The sequence below is a fragment of the Haliotis rufescens genome, unplaced genomic scaffold, assembly GCF_023055435.1.
Source record: "Haliotis rufescens isolate VD_foot unplaced genomic scaffold, xgHalRufe1.0.p SCAF_14, whole genome shotgun sequence".
Taxonomy (NCBI): domain Eukaryota; kingdom Metazoa; phylum Mollusca; class Gastropoda; order Lepetellida; family Haliotidae; genus Haliotis; species Haliotis rufescens.
In genome coordinates this window covers 32,602,423-32,626,635 of record NW_025963824.1, presented here as the reverse complement: position 1 = coordinate 32,626,635, position 24,213 = coordinate 32,602,423, and the positions used below count along the sequence as shown (strand labels likewise).

At 44.1% G+C, this 24,213-nt stretch overlaps 1 protein-coding gene across 1 annotated transcript in view; it reads right to left on the bottom strand.

Moving 5' to 3' along the window:
• The window catches only part of LOC124117149 (monoacylglycerol lipase ABHD2-like), a 34,159-nt gene extending 11,607 nt beyond the window's left edge, over positions 1 to 22,552 (bottom strand). Inside the window, exons 1-6 of the mRNA XM_046478894.2 lie at positions 22,112 to 22,552; positions 11,648 to 11,823; positions 9,410 to 9,577; positions 8,277 to 8,460; positions 6,361 to 6,555; positions 1,369 to 1,438 (exon numbers count right to left, since the gene is read on the bottom strand). Of these exons, the coding sequence (XP_046334850.1) occupies positions 1,369 to 1,438; positions 6,361 to 6,555; positions 8,277 to 8,460; positions 9,410 to 9,577; positions 11,648 to 11,823; positions 22,112 to 22,266 (948 nt within the window). The 5' untranslated portion in view covers positions 22,267 to 22,552. The remainder of the gene's footprint in view (positions 1 to 1,368; positions 1,439 to 6,360; positions 6,556 to 8,276; positions 8,461 to 9,409; positions 9,578 to 11,647; positions 11,824 to 22,111) is intronic.
• Between the last annotated feature and the right edge of the window lie 1,661 nt (positions 22,553 to 24,213).

Below are 24,213 nucleotides of genomic sequence, written 5' to 3'. Positions count from 1 at the left end.
AGAGCCTAGGATTTATGTAAAGATACACGATATTTTGGGGGGGACTACTTTAAAACATGCAGTTTTAAATCTATGAAAGGAGGTGCCAAAGAATTGTATTTTCTCCACCAAAACAGGACAATTTCAGGGGCTGTCAGTCGCGGTCGGGTAGCCGAGTGGTTAAAGTGTTGGCTCGTCACACCAGAGACCCGGGTTCAATTCCTCACATGGGTACAATGTGTGAATTCCCTTGTCCAGTGAACAATATTTTCGGTAAAACTAATTATTTCTTTTCAATATTTTCGGGAACAAAATATTTTTGTGAATATCAAATGGTTGTTTCCAAAATTGAACATAGTAATCACATGTATTACAGAGGCAGAGAAGGGATAATTTTCAGAACATTGCACCTAAAAACTCTGACCCACCTCCAACATCCCCCATCCCCATAATAAATGGCCGGTCCCTAATCATATGTAATTGGCGTCTTTCGAGTCCATTGTACGATTCTTACTGTATCACGAGCTTGTGATTATGAACCACTATCAAACAAAGATGACGCCAGGATGCATCGGACACTCAGACAGACCAATGCCTTGATGAGACACATGAAACATCACAGCGAGAGAAGTCTTAAATCATTGTGAGCCATGTCCAGCAGTATCTAGTTGAGTGAGGCGGCATTCAACAACAAACAAAACTTGCTGTGACATTTAGCGAATGTCACGCCAGGGCATTACCAGCAGTAGAGCTCTGACAGATTTAGGGGCGGCCGGGTAGCCTAGTGGTTAAAGCATTCGCTCGTCATGCCGAAGACCCGGGTTCGATTCCCGACATGGGTACAATGCATGAAGCCCATTTCTGGTGTCCCCTGCCGTGATATTGCTGGAATATTGCTAAAAGCGGCGTAAAACCTCACTCACTCACTCACTCACTTTGTAGGACAAGGAGTCAGTGAGTAAAGATTTATAGTCACATCCCCAGTATTTCAACCATATTGTGACTACTGTAGTGGGTGAGTTGGGTTTAACGCCACTTTTAACAGTATTCCAGTTATATCATGGCGTGTCAGCTTAATGTGGGAAGAAAGCCCGAAGTGATGCAGGTCTCAAACGTTTACCCCTTGGTGAAACCAACGAGCACGGGTATGGTGCTGACAAACCTAGAAACATAATCGGGGCAAACCGGGATTCGAACCCACAATCATTGGTTTCTGGCATGCCCAAGGGACACAACTCTGCACAGCAAATTGCGGCGCCTTAGACGACTGGGCCACCTGTGCCCCCCAAACAGATTGTGACTACTGTAGAATAAGGATGGTGCAGTCTTCTTGGTGAGAGTTTCTCAGCAAAATACGGCGTCCGTCACAACAGCCTCAAACTGACTTACATTGTTGAGGTAGTTGCCGCTGCTGCATGACTGGTAGTAGTCGTCCAGAGACTTGAAGCCCAGTCGCTTACTGAAACATGGAGAACAAGTCATGACAAGCATAGGTTCATCTTGCTCAGGCAGGACCGTCCACTAGCCATTTTATCAATGTCTTTTTGTTTGTTTGTTTGTTTGTTGTTTAACGCCACACTCAGCAATATTCCAGCTATATGATGGGGGTTTGTAAAATAATCGAGTCTGGACCAGACAATCCAGTGATTGACATCATGAGCATCGATCCACGCAATTGGGATCAATGACATGTATCAACCAAGTCAGCGAGCCTGACCACCCAATCCCATTAGTCGCCTTTTACAACAAGCATAGTCACCTTTTACGGCAAGTATGGGTTGCTGAAGACCTATTCTACCCCGGAATCTTCACGGGCCTTATCAAAGTCTTGTTTCCACCCTTGCCACATCAAGCCCACTTTCTTGTGCTAAATATGACTGGACTATCGCACATATCGATATTCCAGTCAGAGAAATCAACATCCACGACACCCTCGTATGAAAGTGATTTACCTACCGCTGCCCGTCTTTGTTGACAAGAAATTCACTTTTTCATCCGATATACCCCCCAACAACTGCCTATGATATTGTGTCATGGAGGAAATCACAAATGTTTTTGACGTGATGGTAGTCGCCATGTTTGTGAAGCTATACCAGATAAGAAAAGCGATCTGATTGACTATCGCGTTTTCATTACAAGGGGCACAACTTATGATCTACATGACATGGCGCCAGGGTTGAATTCAAGAAAAGTGGCCTTGATATGCCAAGGGTAGAAACTAGGCCTTGATATAGGCTAGTAGACACGTTTGCCTCAGGAAGATGTAGAAACTAGGCTTTGATATAGTCGAGGAGACATGCTTGCCTCGGGAAGATGTAGAAACTAGGCTTTGATATAGGCTAGGAGACAAGCTTGCCTCGGGAAGATGTAGAAACTAGGCTTTGATATAGGCTAGGAGACATGCTTGCCTCAGGAAGATGTAGAAACTAGGCTTTGATATAGTCTAGGAGACATGCTTGCCTCGGGAAGATGTAGAAACTAGGCTTTGATATAGGCTAGGAGACAAGCTTGCCTCGGGAAGATGTAGAAACTAGGCTTTGATATAGGCTAGGAGACATGCTTGCCTCAGGAAGATGTAGAAACTAGGCTTTGATATAGGCTAGGAGACATGCTTGCCTCGGGAAGATGTAGAAACTAGGCTTTGATATAGGCTAGGAGACAAGCTTGCCTCGGGAAGATGTAGAAACTAGGCTTTGATATATCCCCATCTCCTCCACTATCCCTGCCTCCCACCTCCACTATCCACTTCTCCCACCTCCACTATCACCATCTCCAACCTCCACTATCCCTGTCTCCCACCTCCACTATCCCTGTCTCCCACCTCCACTATCCCTGTCTCCCACCTCCACTATCCCTGTCTCCCACCTCCACTATCCCTGTCTCCCACCTCCACTATCACCGTCTCCCACCTCCACTATCCACTTCTCCCACCTCCACTATCCCTGTCTCCCACCTCCACTATCCCTGTCTCCCACCTCCACTATCACCGTCTCCCACCTCCACAACCCCACCTCCACTATCCCTGCCTCCACTATCCACTTCTCCCACCTCCACTATCCACTTCTTCCACCTCCACTTTCCACTCCTTCCACCTCCACTATCCCTGCCTCCCACCTCCACTATCCCTGTCTCCCACCTCCACTATCCACTTCTCCCATCTCCACTATCCCTGTCTCCCACCAACACTATCCCTGTCTCCCACCTCCACTATCCCTGTCTCCCACCTCCACTATCCACTTCTTCCACCTCCACTATCCCAGTCTCCCACCTCCACTTCTCCCCCCTCCACTATCCCTGTCTTCCACCTCCACTATCCCTGTCTCCCACCTCCACTATCACCATCTCCCACCTCCACTATCCACTTCTCCCACCTCCACTATCCCTGCCTCCCACCTCCACTATCCCTGTCTCCCACCTCCACTATCACCGTCTCCCACCTCCACTATCCACTTCTCCCACCTCCACTATCACCATCTCCAACCTCCACTATCCCTGTCTCCCACCTCCACTATCCCTGTCTCCCACCTCCACTTTCCCAGTCTCCCACCTCCACTATCCCTGTCTCCCACCTCCACTATCCCTGTCTCCCACCTCCACTATCCCTGTCTCCCACCTCCACTATCCCTGTCTCCCACCTCCACTATCACCGTCTCCCACCTCAACCCCACCTCCACTATCCCTGCCTCCACTATCCACTTCTCCCACCTCCACTATCCACTTCTTCCACCTCCACTTTCCACTCCTTCCACCTCCACTATCCCTGCCTCCCACCTCCACTATCCCTGTCTCCCACCTCCACTATCCACTTCTCCCATCTCCACTATCCCTGTCTCCCACCAACACTATCCCTGTCTCCCACCTCCACTATCCCTGTCTCCCACCTCCACTATCCACTTCTTCCACCTCCACTATCCCAGTCTCCCACCTCCACTTCTCCCCCCTCCACTATCCCAGTCTCCCACCTCCACTTCTCCCACCTCCACTATCCCTGTCTCCCACCTCCACTACCCCGTCTCCCCCCTCCACTATCCCTGTCTTCCACCTCCACTATCCCTGTCTCCCACCTCCACTATCACCATCTCCCACCTCCACTATCCACTTCTCCCACCTCCACTATCCCTGCCTCCCACCTCCACTATCCCTGTCTCCCACCTCCACTATCACCGTCTCCCACCTCCACTATCCACTTCTCCCACCTCCACTATCACCATCTCCAACCTCCACTATCCCTGTCTCCCACCTCCACTATCCCTGTCTCCCACCTCCACTTTCCCAGTCTCCCACCTCCACTATCCCTGTCTCCCACCTCCACTATCCCTGTCTCCCACCTCCACTATCCACTCCTTCCACCTCCACTATCACCTTCTCCCACCTCCACTATCCCTGTCTCCCACCTCCACTATCCATGTCTTCCACCTCCACTATCCCTGTCTCCCACCTCCACTATCCCTGTCTCCCACCTCCACTACCCCGTCTCGCCCCTCCACTATCCCTGTCTCCCACCTCCACTATCCCTGCCTCCCACCTCCACTATCCACTTCTCCCCCCTCCACTATCCCTGTCTCCCATCTCCACTATCCCTGTCTCCCACCTCCACTATCCCTGTCTCCCACCTCCACTACCCCGTCTCCCCCCTCCACTATCCCTGTCTCCCATCTCCACTATCCCTGTCTCCCACCTCCACTATCCACTTCTTCCACCTCCACTATCCCTGTCTCCCACCTCCACTATCCCTGTCTCCCACCTCCACTACCCAGTCTCCCACCTCCACTATCCCTGTCTCCCACCTCCACTATCCACTTCTCCCCCCTCCACTATCCCTGTCTCCCATCTCCACTATCCCTGTCTCCCACCTCCACTATCCCTGTCTCCCACCTCCACTATCCACTTCTTCCACCTCCACTATCCCCGTCTCCCACCTCCACTATCCACTTCTCCCCCCTCCACTATCCCTGTCTCCCATCTCCACTATCCCTGTCTCCCACCTCCACTTTCCCCATCTTCCATCTCCACTATCCCTGTCTCCCACCTCCACTATCCCTGTCTCCCATCTCCACTTTCCCCATCTCCAACCTCCACTATCCCCGTCTCCCACCTCCACTACCCCACCTCCACTATCCCTGCCTCCCACCTCCACTATCCCTGTCTCCCACCTCCACTACCCCGTCTCCCCCCTCCACTATCCCAGTCTCCCACCTCCACTATCCCAGTCTCCCACCTCCACTATCCCGTCTCCCACCTCCACTATCCACTTCTTCCACCTCCACTATCCCCGTCTCCCACCTCCACTATCCCTGTCTCCCACCTCCACTATCCACTTCTTCCACCTCCACTATCCCAGTCTCCCACCTCCACTATCCCTGTCTCCCACCTCCACTACCCCCATCTCCCACCTCCACTTTCCCCATCTTCCATCTCCACTATCCCCGTCTCCCACCTCCACTATCCCTGTCTCCCACCTCCACTATCCCTGTCTCCCATCTCCACTTTCCCCATCTCCAACCTCCACTATCCCCGTCTCCCACCTCCACTACCCCACCTCCACTATCCCTGCCTCCCACCTCCACTATCCCTGTCTCCCACCTCCACTACCCCGTCTCCCCCCTCCACTATCCAAGTCTCCCACCTCCACTATCCCTGCCTCCCACCTCCACTATCCCTGTCTCCCACCTCCACTACCCCATCTCCCCCCTCCACTATCACCGTCTCCCCCCTCCACTTTCCCCATCTCCCACCTCCACTTTCCCCATCTTCCATCTCCACTATCCCCGTCTCCCACCTCCACTATCCCTGTCTCCCACCTCCACTTTCCCCATCTCCAACCTCCACTATCCCCGTCTCCCACCTCCACTACCCCACCTCCACTATCCCTGCCTCCCACCTCCACTATCCCTGTCTCCCACCTCCACTATCCCTGCCTCCCACCTCCACTATCCCTGTCTCCCACCTCCACTACCCCGTCTCCCACCTCCACTATCGCAGTCTCCCACCTCCACTATCCCTGCCTCCCACCTCCACTATCCCTGTCTCCCACCTCCACTATCCCTGCCTCCCACCTCCACTATCCCTGTCTCCCACCTCCACTATCCCTGCCTCCCACCTCCACTATCCCTGTCTCCCACCTCCACTACCCCGTCTCCCACCTCCACTATCCCAGTCTCCCACCTCCACTATCCCTGCCTCCCACCTCCACTATCCCTGTCTCCCACCTCCACTACCCCGTCTCCCCCCTCCACTATCCCAGTCTCCCACCTCCACTATCCCTGTCTCCCACCTCCACTATCCACTTCTCCCCCCCTCCACTACCCCCATCTCCCACCTCCACTATCCCCATGATCACTCTCCCCATGTTCTATGATACACCTGTGTAATCTGCCCTACCAGCTGTAAGCTTCATCCAAGGCTTCGAGCGAGGTTGAGCTGAATATCTTCTCCATGTTGAAACTGCCATACTTTTCCTGCGCCGAGGCGCTGAAGAGGATGTTGCGGTGTCGTTGCAGCATCTTTTTTATATTCTCCGTCATCGCGTAGACATACAGTCGGGGCAGGAAGAAGCTCATTATCTGGGGGCGCACCCTACACAGGCAGACAGATACACAAGATAGAACATTGATGGGTTCACAGGTCACTGTCTTCCTCCATCAAGTGAACACCTAAAGTCTGGAAGTTAATTTAAGGTACCGACGTTTACTACAATATCTGAAAAACTATTGGACCTACTCCAGTCAAAGTTGGTATGTTATAATAATGTGGCAAGGAATGATACATTCTAGTCAATAACACTGACCTGAAAAAGAATGCAAAAATAATTGGATAAATATTATTAAATAACTGCTTGAGACGCCCAACGCTAACACCGTATTCGTGCTTGGGTGATTCCCGTGCAACCTTTCGAGTTGAGTTGATTGGTTCAACTGTGTCATATAGCCCTGTGACGCAGGGGTAGCGTTATGCAGATGGCTGTTACAATGAATGCTCATTCCACCCGTGACGAACAGGTCTGGTTGTTGATGAAACATAGTGATAGCTAAATAGACAGATTTTTTATTCATGCACCGATTGTCTTTAAATGTAATATCCAGTTATGTATGGCTGTTTAATAATCTCATACCAATTTTGACTGGAGTAGGTCCAATAGTTTTTCAGATATTGTAGTAAACGTCGGTACCTTAAATTACCTTCTAGACTATACTGCTGCTCTGAGTATTAGTGTATCAGTGATGGTTGTGTATATTGTTATACCATGTGGAAGGTCAAATGAAGGTCTGCTCTTTGCATGGACTTTGTGTGAACCCTTAATTGCCTGCCATTAACAACACATTCAACAGCTGCAAGGCTCAAGCTAGACTAACATCTAACAATAGTCTTGGTTCTCACGTCGCTATATTAGACTAACATCTAGTCTCAGAAATGAATATATTTTACAGAAAAAAACAGTTGTTAAATTATAGTTATAAAATATAATAAAAAGGAGCCCAGAGACTTTCTGCAGTAATCTAGACTTACCAAACATTATAGACTTGCATGGGCTGTATTGGATATATTTGTTTCAGGGTCTGTATGACAGACTAGGCTCCAGCCAGGGATCCTAGTATTAGAACCTCGTCATTAAGTGTGATCAGCATTATTTTTTTACGTTCAGAGTTGAATTTTTATGGGCAAAAATGGCATTTTCAATATGGTGGTTATGATGTTTATTCAATGTCCAGAGACAGTTGATATTGCTTCTATATTCTACATTAACTCTAAAGGTTTTGAATTGAGACATTCTCCGTATATTTACAATATTTTTGAATGAAACAGATATAGGGTGAATAAGTCTAAGTTTGTTTTCTGTTGTCTGCTATTTTGCAAGAGAAGATAAACGCCTAACTGTGGTATTCTTACCAATTCAGTGCATGAATAAGACATGTATACGACAATAGAATTAGGTGTGTGGTGAGGTAAATTGGTTGTCCACCGTTCCCTTAGGGGACATAGGTTGCAAGGGCGGATCCAGCATTTTTAAAAGGAAGTGGCCATCATCTCTCAAATAATTTTACTGCCTACAATATACCACATGTAGTTTTCAAAAGGGGGCTTCAGGGAAATATTACTGTGTATGTAGTAGGGGAGACAACTCTTGTGTATGTGTTAGGGGAGACAATTACTGTGTATGTGTTAGGGAAGACAACTCTTGTGTGTTTGTTAGAGGAGACCACACATACACTAACATGTCCCCCTAGAGATTGGTGGACAACTTTTAAAGTCACACGTCTACTACTTATGCCTTCATCCTGTTGAACTGAACAACTCACTGTATAACATCGTATCCCTGACACAGGGACATCCCACAGATGAAGTGTTTCTGGTGGTCAGGGTGCTCCCCGAGATACTTGGTGATGATGTTGGCGCCCATGCTGAAGCCTACGGCCAGGAAGCTGCTGTTTGGATAGATCTTCCTCATGTCCTCCACCATGTGATGGAACTCCTGTGTACTTCCTGCAGGGGAGGCAACTCTCGATAACAGTACAGGGAAGAAGGGGACACAAATCTCATTGACAGTATAGGTAAGAAGGAGAGGCAACTCTCGATAACATTAAAGGGAAAAGAGGGGACAACTCTCGTTGACAGTATAGGGAAGAAGGGGGAGACAACTCTCGTTAACAGTATAGGGGGAAAAGGGGGACAACTCTCATTGACAGTATAGGGAAGAAGGGGAGCCAACTCTCGTTAACCATATAGGGAACACAGCTCTCATTAACAATTAACAGGGAAGACATCTGTTATCTGTGTGTTAGGGAAGATAAATCTTGTGTATGTGCTAGGGAAGACAACTCTTGTGTATCAAGCTCCTTCCCAGCACGTGGCACCTTAGTTACACACTCGGTAACATTGCTGCCACCAGTGTGGGCGCAGCCATGACCAGAATCTTGAAATCTGCCCTCTAACCCCAAATGTACCAACGTTTATAGTTTTGTTAATGTCTTGGGGAATGTGATCGAATTCATTTAAATTAAAATGTGTACGACTAACCATATTCCCCAGATGAGTTAACTTGTTGTTTGTTTGATCAGATTGGTTCAAGATTGCAGACTAATGGAACATCACCCAACATCTGCAAGGGAAGACAACTCTTGTGTATGTAGTAGGGGAGACAATTACTGTGTATGTGTTAGGGAAGACAACTCTTGTGTATGTGCTAAGGGAGAAAACTCCTGTGTATGTGCGAGGGGAGACAACTCTTGTGTATGTGCTATGGGAGAAAACTCCTGTGTATGTGCTAGGGAAGACAACTCTTGTGTATGCCGTAGGGGAAACAATTACTGTGTATGTGCTAGGGGAGACAACTCTTGTGTATCAGCCTAGGGTCTTTATGCACCAAGATGTTTCAAGCAGGATGAAGTCGAGAAGCACTTATGGGCAGACACGAAAATGAGATCATACTCACCATAATCAAATATCCGCGGTGACGTGAGTTCCACATCTCGTAAAGCCCCGAGATGGTTGAGGACCGCCACCCTGTAGCCTCCCCGCTGGGCCATGTGCACCAGGGTGCGGATGTAGGGGCTCTCGCTGCAGTTGGCTATCCCCGGACACACGAGCAGGGAGTAGTCTCCTACAACACACACATTCAGTCAACTCATCACTATTCTCAATCAGGGTCACGGGTGACCCAGTTGTCTAAGATTGTGGGTTCGAATCACGGTTTGTCCCGATTAGGTATCTAGGTTTGTCAGCACCATACTGGTACTCATGGGTTTAACCGAAGTGGTACATGTCTGATATCTCCATCACTTCGGGCTTTCCACCCCAATGAAAAATTATGGTGATAATAATACACATGGTAATCTAAATATCTACATATCAAACAATGCCTTGGAAAGCAGGAAATACAATTTAAATGGTAAATCATCATGTCTTTTGATGTTTTATATCAAATTTCACATTTTTGTTGACCAAGTTTGTTATACCTCTTCGTTGAATTCGCAGAAGGGATCTGATGTGTTATTCTTAGAGCGCATAACGCTCCATAAATCTTTTTTACGCTATAAATCATAAACAACTAGTATTCTAATCTTTTATTAAACACTAAAAAGTGCAATGTAGATCATGTTAGGTAGGCAGAGCATGTACTGATCTATTGGTCATCTACTCCCTACGACTCCACCTCGGTTAAACCCCTGATCGTCTATAACGCTCATCAATTATTTTACCCCAAAGGTAGCGTTGTAACTTGTAGCCAGAGATAACTGTAGAACATCATACCAGGGATGAAACTTACCCTGATTGAACAAAAAGAAGCTTGAAATTCTACCAGATCTTGGGATTTGAGATAGCTTCAACATAACACAAACTGACTCTGGCCAGCGAAACAAGGAGCCCATCTGCATCCCGTAAGGGAGCTGAACATTTAAATTTAAAGAGTCACAGGTGTTAGAGCATGTGGGATTTTTAAAAAAAAGATCATCAGTTCCTGTAAATGCTGGATTCAAATAATTTGCCCTTGAACTTGCTGGAAATAAAATGAATTGTAGATTCAAACTATTCAGTTGCGGCCAACTTCTAAGATCGATAATATGACTTGAGTGTGTTTTAACATACCAACCAATCAGAGACCTCGCATAAATGAATAATGAAATATTTTAACACTATGTATGGTATAAATTTATAGCATGGCTATATCATTAGGGAAAAGAATCTATGGATGTCAACTCCTTTATTATGAGGAACACAACATTTCGGAGTATGCTTACTCATTCATCAGGTGAATAAATGCTACGAGGCAGAGAGCATATATATTTTCCTGTAAGAACAACAAAAGTAATACGATAACAAAGGTGGAAACTTAAGAAGAGAAGCCAACAGATAATTGACGCTGATCAGCAATGGACAAAGGTTGTTGGTTGGTTGGTTGGTTGTTTAACGCCGCACTCAGCAATATTCCAGCTATATGACGGTCTGTAAATAATCGAGTCTGGACCAGACAATCCAGTGATTGCTATCATGAGCATCGATCCACGCAATTGGGATCGATGACATGTCTCAACCAAGTCAGCGAGCCTGACCACCCGATCCCGTTAGTCGCCTTTTACGACAGCAATGGACAAAGGGAGCCTACACTTAACTTATCACTGATTGGCCTGTCAAAGACATGTCACTCATTGGTCAGCATAATCTTGCTGATCAATTCTTCAAGTCACGGGTGCATTAACAATTTGCTCTATGTTATATAATATCATGTGTATAATATGCAAAAAAAACAGGACAGTATTTAAAGTAATAAGCGCCCAGGGCGCTCTCAAAATTAGAAATAGGGGGCGCTTATTAGAATATAATTTTGAGTTGAAAGATTGTAAATTTCGTGGTTTATGCTAACAGCCTGAAATGTTTACATACTACCGATATATTTTTCAATAATTTAAATTATTGCCCATAATTAAGGGTGATATAACACACGAGTGTGTATTATACACGAATAAATAAGTCTTGTGTACATTGATAACCGGAAGGGGTGCTGATTTGGATTGTTCACTAGCCAATATATTAGCAAATATTGCCATGGGCGCTTATTAGAGCGGGGCGCTTATTACGTCGAATACGCTAATAGCATATTTTCAGGCTAAAATTTGTCGTTATAAGCCAACTTCGTAAAGACTGGCACCTCTGTTAATACATCCCGCCCTACCTCCTGCTTGGTGTTCTGAGAGAGGATGGTACACATCGAACGTGGAGGTGGCGCCGTCGGACATGATGTGTTCGTGTCTGTCCCCCTTGAGGTCGGGGTACTGGACACGCCCCATCTTGCCGTACACGATCGTCTGGATGTGGCCGCTCTTCCCCCATATCAAGGTGGGGATGTACCTGCAAGTGTTCAGGGGAGAGTCAGGAAGTATGTAGGGAACATGTTGCAATGGCGACATAATGGGAAAGTCAGGAAGTATGTAGGGAACATGTTGCTATGGGTACTAATGACTGGTTCCAGGTGAGCTAAAAAGCAAAACTAGTATCCATTTTAACCCCACCACTATCTCTGAAACATTGTGCGACACACCAACAGAGAACTGGATATACCGATGTTGGCGAAAGAACAATAGGTGAAAAAGTCTCTTAGCGACTAAACTGGAAAAGAAACTAAGGCGGAGAGCAGCCTAGAGGCCGATATTCGATCCCGTGGATGGATGGATCATGGCGTATTCATAGTCTGAAAACATTTGTCAGTAAATGTTCCCAAATTGGCACAAAACAAACTGCCAAATTTTGTTATCAAAGTAATAACTCTGCAGAGCTATGGTGTCATAATGAACAGTAGCAGGTGACTTAAATACCAAAAATAGTTAACTTTCATTTCATATTTGCTCATAAATCACCACGAAATGAGGCCAAAGGAATTGATAAATCTACTGCTGCAGGAGCCCTTTACTTTCAAACACTGAACATGCGTGTTCTTGTACAGCAATCATTACAGGTGTAACCAAGTAGACTGCAATTGATTATAGTGATCAAAGTACATTTGATACCTCCCAGTGTTTGATTGGACATGGACTGTGACCAAGTCATTGATTTTGCCATCCTATAACACTGGCGGATCCAGAGAGGGGGTGCAGCTGTGTACTAGAGGTGAAACCATACAGTAAGGCCTCGATACAATACGTATCACAGTACAAAGGTCACAATACGATACGTATCGGAATAAGCATATTTACGTCAAATTGGTGGAAATGTCTTGACTAAAAATATTTCAGAGCAGGCTAGCTAGCTGTAGACACGTGTTTCGTGTATTGTATCAACCGATGTATCCTTTCACCACGAGGGTGTATGGGAGCCTTTTAGGCAATTCGCCTTTGTATTTTGGTCACTACTACTTGTTCAAACCTCATCATTGTAATGAATTATGCTCAATCCGCCTACCGAATAGGGCGCTCTCAAAATTATAATAGGGGTCTCTTATTAAAAATATTATTTTGGTGGAAAAAAACAGAGTTGAAAGATAAATTTCGTGGATTATGTTGACAGCCTGAACTGTTTATATACGACAGATATATTTTCCAGAATTTAATTGCCCATAATTAAGGGTGCATATACAAACAAGTGCGTATTATACACGAATAGATAAGTCTTGTGTACATTGATCAATCGGAAGGGGTGCTAATTGGGATTGTTCACTTGCCAATATATTAGCAAATATCGCCGTGGGCACTTATTAGAGCGGGGCGTTTATTACGCCGAATACGGTATTTCAAAATCCTTGACCCCACTCCGTATTATCAGTCAGCATGATCTTATCTCCAGGGGGAGAAAGTAACATTTTTAGTCCACTAGTCCCTTATAGGTAGGGTGAAATTGGGTTTAACGTCGTGTCCAAGATTATTGCACTTATATAGCGACGTGCATGCATGTGTGTGTGCGGCTGCTTGTACTAGTCCGAACTGATGCCGATTTATAGTGCTAGCTCACTGAAATACCATGCCACAGTTTAACATGAATACCCCACTCAGACACAGTATACTGACTTCGAGCCGACCAGTCCTTGTTTTAGCCCCTTAATGCTGAGCACCAGACTGGGTAACTTCAAGTACCATCTTTTAGCGTCTTTTGGTATGACGCGGCCGGGGATCCACTCCCCGGGTGGATGCTCTACCACAAGACCACGGAGGCGGTCACTAGTCCTTATTATGATAACATAAAGCAAAACCCGTAAAAATGGCAAATTTCTACTAGTCCTTATGATACCTTAACTATTGGGCACTTTTGCCTTGACAACAGGACTAGTGCCAATTTCTAACGTTGAATTCTCATGACTAAGGGTGCGCGGTATTACCGGTATATCGGTAAATTGAGGTTCATTCTTTCCATGATAGGTATCACAATATCATGTTATATTGCTCAATATATCTGGTGATTGCAAATAGCGATTTTATCATGTATTTAATGTTATACACTTCCCAAATATATGTACCTTTGACAAGTTCCCATTCTGGAGTTCCTCAGTGGCAGTGGTGTAACACCAAGTCATCACTGTCCCGGAGCGTGCCTCCGTGCATATTTATTGAATGAGTAAACATTATGCTGTTCCAGCATCTTGTTTTGTTCCAATTATGAACTTCACTTCCTCCATTGATATCTCAAATTGCTTCTTAATTCAATTTTTTAATTATACAATATATCGTGATCGTATCGCAATGAGGCCTTGTGCATTGTAAAATATTGTGATACACTTTAAACCTCCAATACTCTTCCCTACTCATAACACAGTGAACATACTTGACAACAAAACAGTGAGTGAGTGAGGTTTAACGCCGCTTTAAACAGTATTCCAGTTATATCATGGCGTGTCAGCTTAATTTGGGAGGAAGCCGGAAGTGATGCAGGTCTCAGACGTTTACCACTTCGGTGAAACCCACGAGCACGGTTATGGTACTGACAAACCTCGAAACATAATCAGGGCGAACCAGGATTTGAACCCACAATCATTGGTTTCCAGAGTGCCCAAGGGACACAACTCTGCACAGCGAATCGCGGCGCCTTAAACAACCCCGACAACAGATTAGTGTGCAATTGAAAGCCAATAATATTTTTGAAATTTTGTCCCTTTAAAGTTTTGGTCTTCATATTAGTTTGTCAAGACTGGTTTTATAATTTTGGAAGTGTTATCCTTGCAACTATAGCGGCCATAAAATTTCCGAGTCCCGTGATTTGATTCGAACCACGGACCCTCTGATCCGAGGTCGGACGCCTTGTCCACATGACCAAAGAGGTTAACCCTGTCAGCAAGCTGACAAGCTAAGAATGTCTCCACGCCCTGCTACATACTCCCCCGTCAACAGAAGGCACGTCCCGGGCCGCATAGTAGGGTACTGAGGCTTATTTTGCTCAAATTTAATATGAACGTGCTCAGCCCCAAGTTGGGCACCATTTTGTAGCGGCCATAAAATTTCCGAGTCCCGTGATGGGATTCGAACCACGGACCTTCTGATCCGAGGTTGGACGCCTTGTCCACATGACCAAAGAGGTTAACCCCATCAGCAAGGTGACAAGGTAAGGATGTCATCTGTGAGATGTCTCCACGCCCTGCTCCATACTCCCCAGTCAACAGAAGGCACGTCCCGGGACGCATAGTAGGGTACTGAGGCTTATTTTGCTCAAATTTAATATGAACGTGCTCAGCCCCACGTTGGGGTAAGAATGTCTCCACGCCCTGCTACACAACCATGTGATCGAATTAAATGGTTTTTAAAAAATGTCCCTTTATCAAAAGCATTTGAACAACTGTAAAATGATGGTAACATGCCTAATGTTTCATGAAAATATATCGATAGTCTTGGGCAATATGGATGACACGAGTGCAACGTTGCTTGGGGAATCCCCTTTTGTCACTACTCGCCCCTTTCCGTAACCTGCGAGAAGACTTATCTCCTTATCGATGAATGTTTTGTGCGAAATTATACAAACCAATCATAATGACCATATGACTTCAGGTACTTCGGTCAAAGAGTCCCTCGTGAATAATGTTTGATTTTACACATGTCTTGGATCTAAAGTTATACCAAAGATACAGTTAAATGTGTTCAATCAGACTGTATAATACTGTAAATCGCGATGTGTCTTAAATAGCATCTTGAATATATACGACATGGGGAAAATATACGTGAATCATTACGTGACGGGTTGACAATTCTTTTAACTATGCCTGTTTGCGCTTAGACGGAACCCAGTCGCAAAAATAGCTACGAGAGGGCTACAAGTTGTTATTCGGCTTGTCCCAGAATAACTTGAGTTGACAACGAATGGGGGAATCCCATACAGTCAACATGATTTAGTGTGATAACCTCTTGATGTAGTATACAATGTCATGGTGATATGACCGCAATATACCCACCAGCTTATCATGAGCTGCGGAGGTCAAGTATTACATTGTTGTTAGTCAGAAATTATTCAACTCTACACCATTTTCATGACCTCACACTATTGTTCTTCCTGTGCATGTTGAGCCAGGAATTCACTTGTCATTCTGAACGTGCATTTTAACAAGTAAAATTTGACATAACTACATAGGTCATTATGAAAAATTATAGAAACATCCTACATCAACCTTAACATGATTTAAGTTGGAGAAATCACTCGAATATGGTGATTCCAGAAGTAGAATCAACCTTCTCTTCTCATATCTCCATTATGTACAAAACACTGGCTGATTAATCTTCTATATCTTCAGGGCTCATATCTTCGGTCAACCTACTCTAACCCCTAGATTTTATTCCTGTGATACCTGTGAAGATTCGGGGTAGAATAGGTCTTCAGCAGCCCATGCTTGCCGTAAAAGGCGGCTTTGCTTTTTGTAAGCAGCGACTAACGGGATGGTCAGGCTGGCTGACTTGGTTGATGCATGTCATCGATCCCGATTGCGTGGATCGATGCTCATGATCACTTGATTGTCTGGTCCAGACTCGATTATTTACATAGTGATCCCGTAAGACTATTACAATAATTTTGTTACATCTAACTTAATTTTCTAGAATTATTGACACGCATGTATAAATCTGTGTACATAGCTACAATATTGCTGAGTGCGGCGTTAAACAACAAACAAAATTTTATTGATATTGCCAACACAACATTGAGCTGCCATTTAACCTCCCATTCTGATTGGTCTGTTAGTCTGAGTAGTGTAGCGGGGGCACGGGTGGCCCAATCGTCTAAGGCGCCACGATTCGCTGTGCAGAGCTGCTTCCCTTTGGCACGCCAGAAACCTATGATTATGGGTTCGAATCCCGATTCGCCCCGATTATGTTTCTAGGTTTGTCAGTACCATACCCGTGCTCGTAGGTTTCACCAAAGTGGTAAACGTCTGACTCCTGAACCACTTCAGGCTTTCCTCCCACATTAAGCTGACACGCCGCGACATAACTGGAATACTGCAAAAAGTGGCGTTAAACCCCATTCACTTACTCACTGAGTAGTGTAGCAAATACAATTGGACAATGAAAATCAAGGGTGGATAATTTGAGATCGCGAGAACCACGGAAATCTATCCATGTGTTAGTGTTGATTTACCGAAGTGCGAACCCTGACGATATTAAGGATACAGACTCTCCGGATTTCTCTATTATGTAAACAACACTGACATGGCCCCTGTCATCAGCCATTTCTTATCAGGCAGTTGTTGAATCAAGTCCCTGGCAAGACCTTATCTGATACTGGTGACGATGATTCATATTAACCTGATATTTGTAACATATACTTCTCTGCTCAGCTTGTTGTAAGAAGCGACTAACGGGATCAGGTGGCCGGGATCCGGTGGCCAGGCTCGCTGACTTGGTTGATGCATGTCATCGTTTGTTTGCTTGTCGTTTAACTCCGCACTCAGCAATATTGCTGCTATATGACAGCAGTCTGTAAATAATCGAGTCTGGACCAGACAATCCAGTCATTGATGTCATGAGCATCGATCCACGCTTTTGGGATACGATGACATGCATCAACCAAGTCAAATCCTGGTTTGCCCCAATTATCTTTCTAGGTTTGTCAGCACCATACCCGTGCTCGTGGGTTTCACCGAAGTGGTAAACGTCTCATACCTGCATCACTTGGGCTTTCCTCCCACATTAAGCTGACATGCCGTGATATAACTGGAATACTGTTAAAAGCGGCGTTAAACCCAACTCACTCACTCACCCATTGGATTACAGACTATGTGAAATCCTAAGTCACTGCTTCCTACACTGCAGAGCAAAAGAAACTATACGTCTCGGTTGATATTGTTTCATTTTGAATTGAAAATATTTTAAGTCAGTGATATTATACCAGCATCCAAAAAATGAAATGAACTGGTGCTTGGTGAGCACTCAAAAGAATACTTCTATATGGTTTTATAAAAAGAAATTGCAATAAAGCTTTTAAAAAACAAAATTCACATACCGTATTCGACGTAATAAGCGCCCCGCTCTAATAAGCGCCCACGGCGATATTTGCTAATATATTGGCTAGTGAACAATCCCAATCAGCACCCCTTCCGATTGATCAATGTACACAAGACAAGACATTTATTTGTGTATAATACGCACTTGTGTGTTATATGCACCCTTAATTATGGGCAATTAATTTCCGGAAAAATATATCTGTTGTATGTCAACATTTCAGGCTGTCAGCATAAGCCACGAAATTTATGCTTTCAGCTCTGTTTTTTTTCCACCAAAATAATATTCTAATAAGAGCCCCCTATGTCTAATTTTGAGAGCGCCCTGGGCGCTTATAACATCGAATACGGTAATACACAAGTGCTGATGGGTATCTTAGACATTAAGGCGTGTCATACAAAAAATACACATATTTTAAAGAGTCATGAAGAAATAGGCATTGCATTATATTTGATAAAGTGCTTTCCAGTGATGGAAATTGGCACTGGTCCTATAATCCTTGACAAACTGCCCAATGGTTAAAGTATCGACTTGTAGAAATTTGCCTTTTTTAAGGGTTGTGCTACATTATCATGATTATAGCTGAAATAGCTAAAATGGATATAATTATCATTAAACCACCTGCATATTATCAGATATAAGCGGGCCACTGTAGCTTGACATAGCCCTCATATTGCTTGACGACGGGCCATTATCACGCCCGTTGTTAAGTGATGTCATAAGATAGGGATAGGTGATGTCATCTGGTTTGTTCCATGACCTTTTCATATTTGTAAAAGTGGGTCAGTGGCATTCATTGTGTATTGATTGCAGTAAATGTTTAAAACTGATATTGTTGTTTGTTTCTCTTTGATAACAAATTCTATCTATTATAGCTATAATAACAGTAACGCTATTTTTCAGGGCATTATCATTTGCAGAAGCCCTGTCTTTTCAACAGCCCTCATTCGTCGGAGGAAAAATAGTCGATACCCTTATAGTCATATATAATGTGGGCTAGTGGATCAAAAGTGTTAGTTTGTATCGCTGCTTTTGTATTTTGTCTTTTCAGGGAGGGGCATGAAAAAAAAGTACATTGGGAGTATCTTCTAAAACTATGACAAGCACTACACGGGTACCCACCCCACTATTACCCGACCCTACCCGCGCACCCACTGTAGGTCTCAGGAGATGTCTCAAAATGTGCGAATGGGAACATTTTTAGCATAGCCCTAGCAAAACGTATTAAGATACACGTATTAAACAATCTGGTCATTCATACACTGAAGTTGAATTAAGTTATATCTTTATTCAACCATATGAAAAATCAGAAAGAATGGGTGCATAGTCAGAAAGAAATGCGAACATTAGTGACTTGTAGTGCAACCATAGAGATCTAGATTATTTTGGTCATTAAACAATATATCACGTGACTAACCACGGGTCCGGGTAGTCATGTGGGTACCCGGGTCCTACTCAGTACCCACCCGACCCGGGTACCCGAGTTACCCGTCCCAGCCCTAACAAGCACAGGTTTCCAAGTTTTGCCCCAGAAACAGAATGTGGCGGATGGACAGATATCACCCATCCTTGCATCTCATTTCCACTTCAGGGGACGGTCTGGTAGCCTTGTGGTTAAAGCATTCCCTCGTCACGCCGAAGACCAGGGTTTGATTCCTGACATGGGTACAATGTGTGAAGCCCATTTCTGGTGTCCCCCGCCGTGATATTGCTGGAATATTGCTGAAAGCGGCATAACACCACACTCACTCACTCACTAATACGTCAGATATTACAACGCCATAAATAGCTGTCCAATCACGTCACTTTCATGAGTTAGAGTAATAAGTGCCCAGTACGATGGAGATGGTGACATTACTTTCGAAACAAAGCAACAATCGCAATTTGGCCCGGGGTCGTTTTCAAAATGGTCACATTGATAATACCCTTGATAAATGAGGATGGTATTTGAAAGGAAAAACCTTCGCCTCTTGGAAATGCTGTTTTCTATCATATCTATTCTGGCTAGCTGCCAAGCCTGTCTGTCAAGTACCGTAATCGACGTAATAAGCGCCCAGGGCGCTCTCAAAATTTAAATAGGGGGCTCTTATTAGAATATTATTTAGGTGAAAAAACAGAGTTGAAAGATAAATTTCGCGTTTTATGCTGACAGCCTGAAATGTTCATATACGACAGATGTATTTTTCCAGAATTTAATTACCCATAATTAAGGGTGCATATAACACACGAGTGCGTATTATACGCGAATAAAAACGTCTTGTGTACATTGATCAATCGGAAGGGGTGCTAATTGGGATTGTTCACTAGCTTATATATTAGCAAATATCGCGGTCGGCACTTATTAGCTTATTAGAGCGGGGCGCTTATTACGTCGAATACGGTATATCAACTCCTTCACATGGAACATTGTACGAGCAACGACACAATTTGACAGCTGTAAGTCACTCATTATGTTCGGTAGGGGTGTCACGATAAATCGAAATATCAATATATTGCTATTGGTAAGCACTTAAAGTCAATAAATCGATTGTTAAATCAGTTTCCGATCAATAGTATCGATTTCAGTTAGGAATATCGATAGTTATGATTGTATTAACCATATCAATCAAATATATGCAATGCTGTTCAAATTAGTTTTTCTTGTGATCATGAGTGGTAGTAATTTGCACATGGTAATGTGGAAGTTTCTTTTTCTTAAATCATTTGGGTAAAGAAAAAACAAATCAGTCATATCTCAAACTTAACTTTTTATTTGTTATACTTATCACATTCAAAGGAAACTTCAGTTCCAAGTTTTAATTCAACTCTAAAATCTATCTAAAATGATGCATTGAAAACTATCGATACTTATCGTAACAGTTGCTAGCAACAGAGACCATATAATAGACTATTATAGTCCATTATATGGTCTCTGCTTGCAATATCAATAGTTAGCACAATAGTTTCTTTCAATATCAATAGTTATTGCAACAGTGATTTCCAGACAAATAGTCACCCCTAATGTTCGGTGTGCCACAATTGCAAAAACATGAACCCTCAGCTAGAACTAGAACCTAGGTTAGTATTTCATATGAACCCTGCCCTTCAACAGGCCTTTGTTCAATGTACAAATACAAGAAATGGTTGTGATGGTTTGGGACAAATTTCTTCAACCACTGATTGATATTCACATATGATCGAGATCATTATTAGGCCATATATTTCTTATTTTTCATTTCATGGGCCATCGCCCTAACTGAAAAGCAGCCAGTCTAAAAAATAAATTAAACATACAAATACCTATTTTATTATCTCTCCCACTAGAAATACAGACCATCTTATACAACATAATATGTCTTAACTTTACATAAATTCTATGTCTACTATCAGTGATTAAAGAGACAACCTGCAGTATAATGTATGTTTGTTTGTTGTTAAACGCCGCACTCAGCAATATTCCAGCTATATGACAGTAGTCTGTTAAAAATCAAGTCTGGACCAGACAATCTGATGACTGACATAATGAGCATCGATCTACACAACTGAGATACAATGACATGCTTCAACCAAGTCAGTGAGCCTGACCACCCGATCCCATTAGTCGCCTCTTTCTACAAGCATAGTCGCCTTTTATGGCAAGCATGGGTTGCTGAAGACCTATTCACCACACATCTTCACGGGTCACCTGCAGTATTAACTTCACGGCAGAATGGCTTTCATATTAAATAAATAAATAAATAATTGACATTAGTTTTTATTTCGACCAAGGTGTGGAAAACCTGGAATAAATCCGTCAAACATAAATTTAAAAAAGCGTGGCCATAGCTGCCTCACTATGAAAGTCGGTCCGTCATTACGCTTACGATCGCATGTCTGCTCGTGTTAAATTAATTTCATAATTTCCGTCTATATGATAATTACGTGAGCTGGGACTCGCTTTAATAAGGGTCTGGATGATCAGTGTGCACCTTCAATTGAAACTGAAATAGCAGAGCAGAGCCCAGCTTCGTATTATTTTACTGGCCACACCGAAACGCTCCAGATTTGCGTGCAGGTGCACTTTGGTTGAACCCGGAAACGCAAAAGTAGGCGGTAGCCGACCCTACCTGCATTGTGCCAAACATCTGCATGCTCCCAGCTCGCAAAACAACAATTTTCCAAACACAGTATCAGTCACGGAACCACCGCACAATGCAGATCAACCATGTGAAATGTATACCTGTCAATCAAGGCAGGTGCGCGAAAATTGAACTTACGGTTCAAGGAAGATGGGGCAAGCAGCGAGGATGCTCTTCACAAAAGCAGACGACCGATCTTTGATATAGATGTCAGGCGCCACTGCCAGGCTTGACATGTTCAAAATCTTGAAGATTCCCAACAAAAACGCCAGTCCCAAGAACCACTCCGTCATGGCGATCGCTGTCAGTGTCAAACCGATAGTGTATGCAAGATGCTCTCCACGAGAAACTCCACTTCTGCACGAGATAAACTCCTAACGGTTTCGGCTTGACTAGCTGCGACCATACAGAAGTCCGTGCAATATGGACATCAGCCGGGTTATGCTATTACCGCTGAGTTGGCTGTCGACGATCACTGTTAGGTCTAACTGATTAGCATTAGCCATACAGCATGAGATCATCGGCTGCGCAGGCTGCTCTGAAACAGTGTGTCACGTGATTCACAGATGAAGCAATTTTCCAAACAAACTTGGGCTTGTCTCCCTTGAATGAAATTGCGACCTTTGATCCCACTACGCATTCCAATGTGTGTGTAAACAAAATGAGTGTGTAGCTAGCCTATCTTTGTGGTACTGGCATGATTAACGGTTAGGAACGTGTCATTTGAATCGAAAGACTGATACCATTATTTTATATGTGTAATTTAGTGAGTCTAAAGTCCAATATGAGTCCCATATGAAATCGATAACTTGTATTACCGCATTTGAAGTAATAAGCGCCCAGGGGGCTCTCCAAACTAGAAATTGGGGGCTCTTATTAGAATATCATTTTGGTTGAAAAAAAACAGAGTTGAAAGATAAATTTCGCGGTTTATGCTGGCAGCCTGAAATGTTTATGTACGACAGATATATTTTTCCAGAATTTAATTGCCAATAATAAAGGGTGCATATAACACAGGAGTGCGTATTATACGGGATCGGAAGGGGTGATAATTGGGATTGTTCACTAGCCAATATATCAGCAAATCTCGCTGTGGGCGCTTATTAGAGCGGGGCGCTTATTACGTCGAATACGGTAATCAGTTTTCCCGACGCATTTAGCCTTAGCGCTGTTATAAGTCCAAAATGTACATGTGTTGAAATAAACATACTCTAGAACACGTCTGGTAAATGTCATAACGACTTCTAACAAGTATGATAATTTCATGAATAATGCCGATCCTAAATGGGCCCAAAATGAATAAACTCTTGCGAAAATGTAAATCTACATATGTATGTATGTAATGTATATGTATGTATATGTATACCAATGTATGTAATAAATAAATATGTAAATAATTTGCTATGCGACATGTAGGCATCAACGCAGTGTTGCAAGTCATGAACCAAACTGTTCAATATGAAGTCTTACTACTTCAACATGTCAATTTCTTACTGGAGAATGGGCTAGGAGATAAATGCGATGTCCCGAAATGTGTGCGGATATGTGTTTGTTTGTTGTTTAACGCCGCACTTAGCAATATTCCAACTAAATGACAGCGGTCTGTTAACAATCGAGTCTTGACCAGACGGTCCAGTGATTGACATGAGCATCGATCCAAGCACGGGATACGATGACATGCATCAACCAAGTCAGCTTTAGACGCCTCCTACGACAAGCATAGTCGCATCTTTCATCAAGCATGGGTTGCTGAAGACCTATTCTCATCATAATCGGATGGGACTGTCTGATTGCTCTGACAAACCAACAAATATACGACAGTTTTGTTTGTTGTTTAACTCCGCACTCTGCAGTATTCCAGCTATATGACGGCGGTCTGTAAATAATCGAGTCTGGACCAGACAATCCAGTGATGGATATCATGATCATTGATCCACACAACTGGGATCGATGACACGCATCAACCAAGTCAGCGACCCTGACCACCCGATCCCGTTAGTCGCTTCTTACGACAAGCATAGCCTTTTATGGCAAGTATCACATGCAGTATACAGTATGTCAAGAGATATATACAGTATACCACATGCGGTAATATACAATGTACCGCGAGCAGTGTGCGCTGGGCAGTAGCGCACATTCCCCCCTCTCCCTCAAGCAAACCCCTCGTGCACGCCTGACCAGGTCACATCACATGCAGTATACAGTATGTCAAGAGATATATACTGTATACCACATGCGAT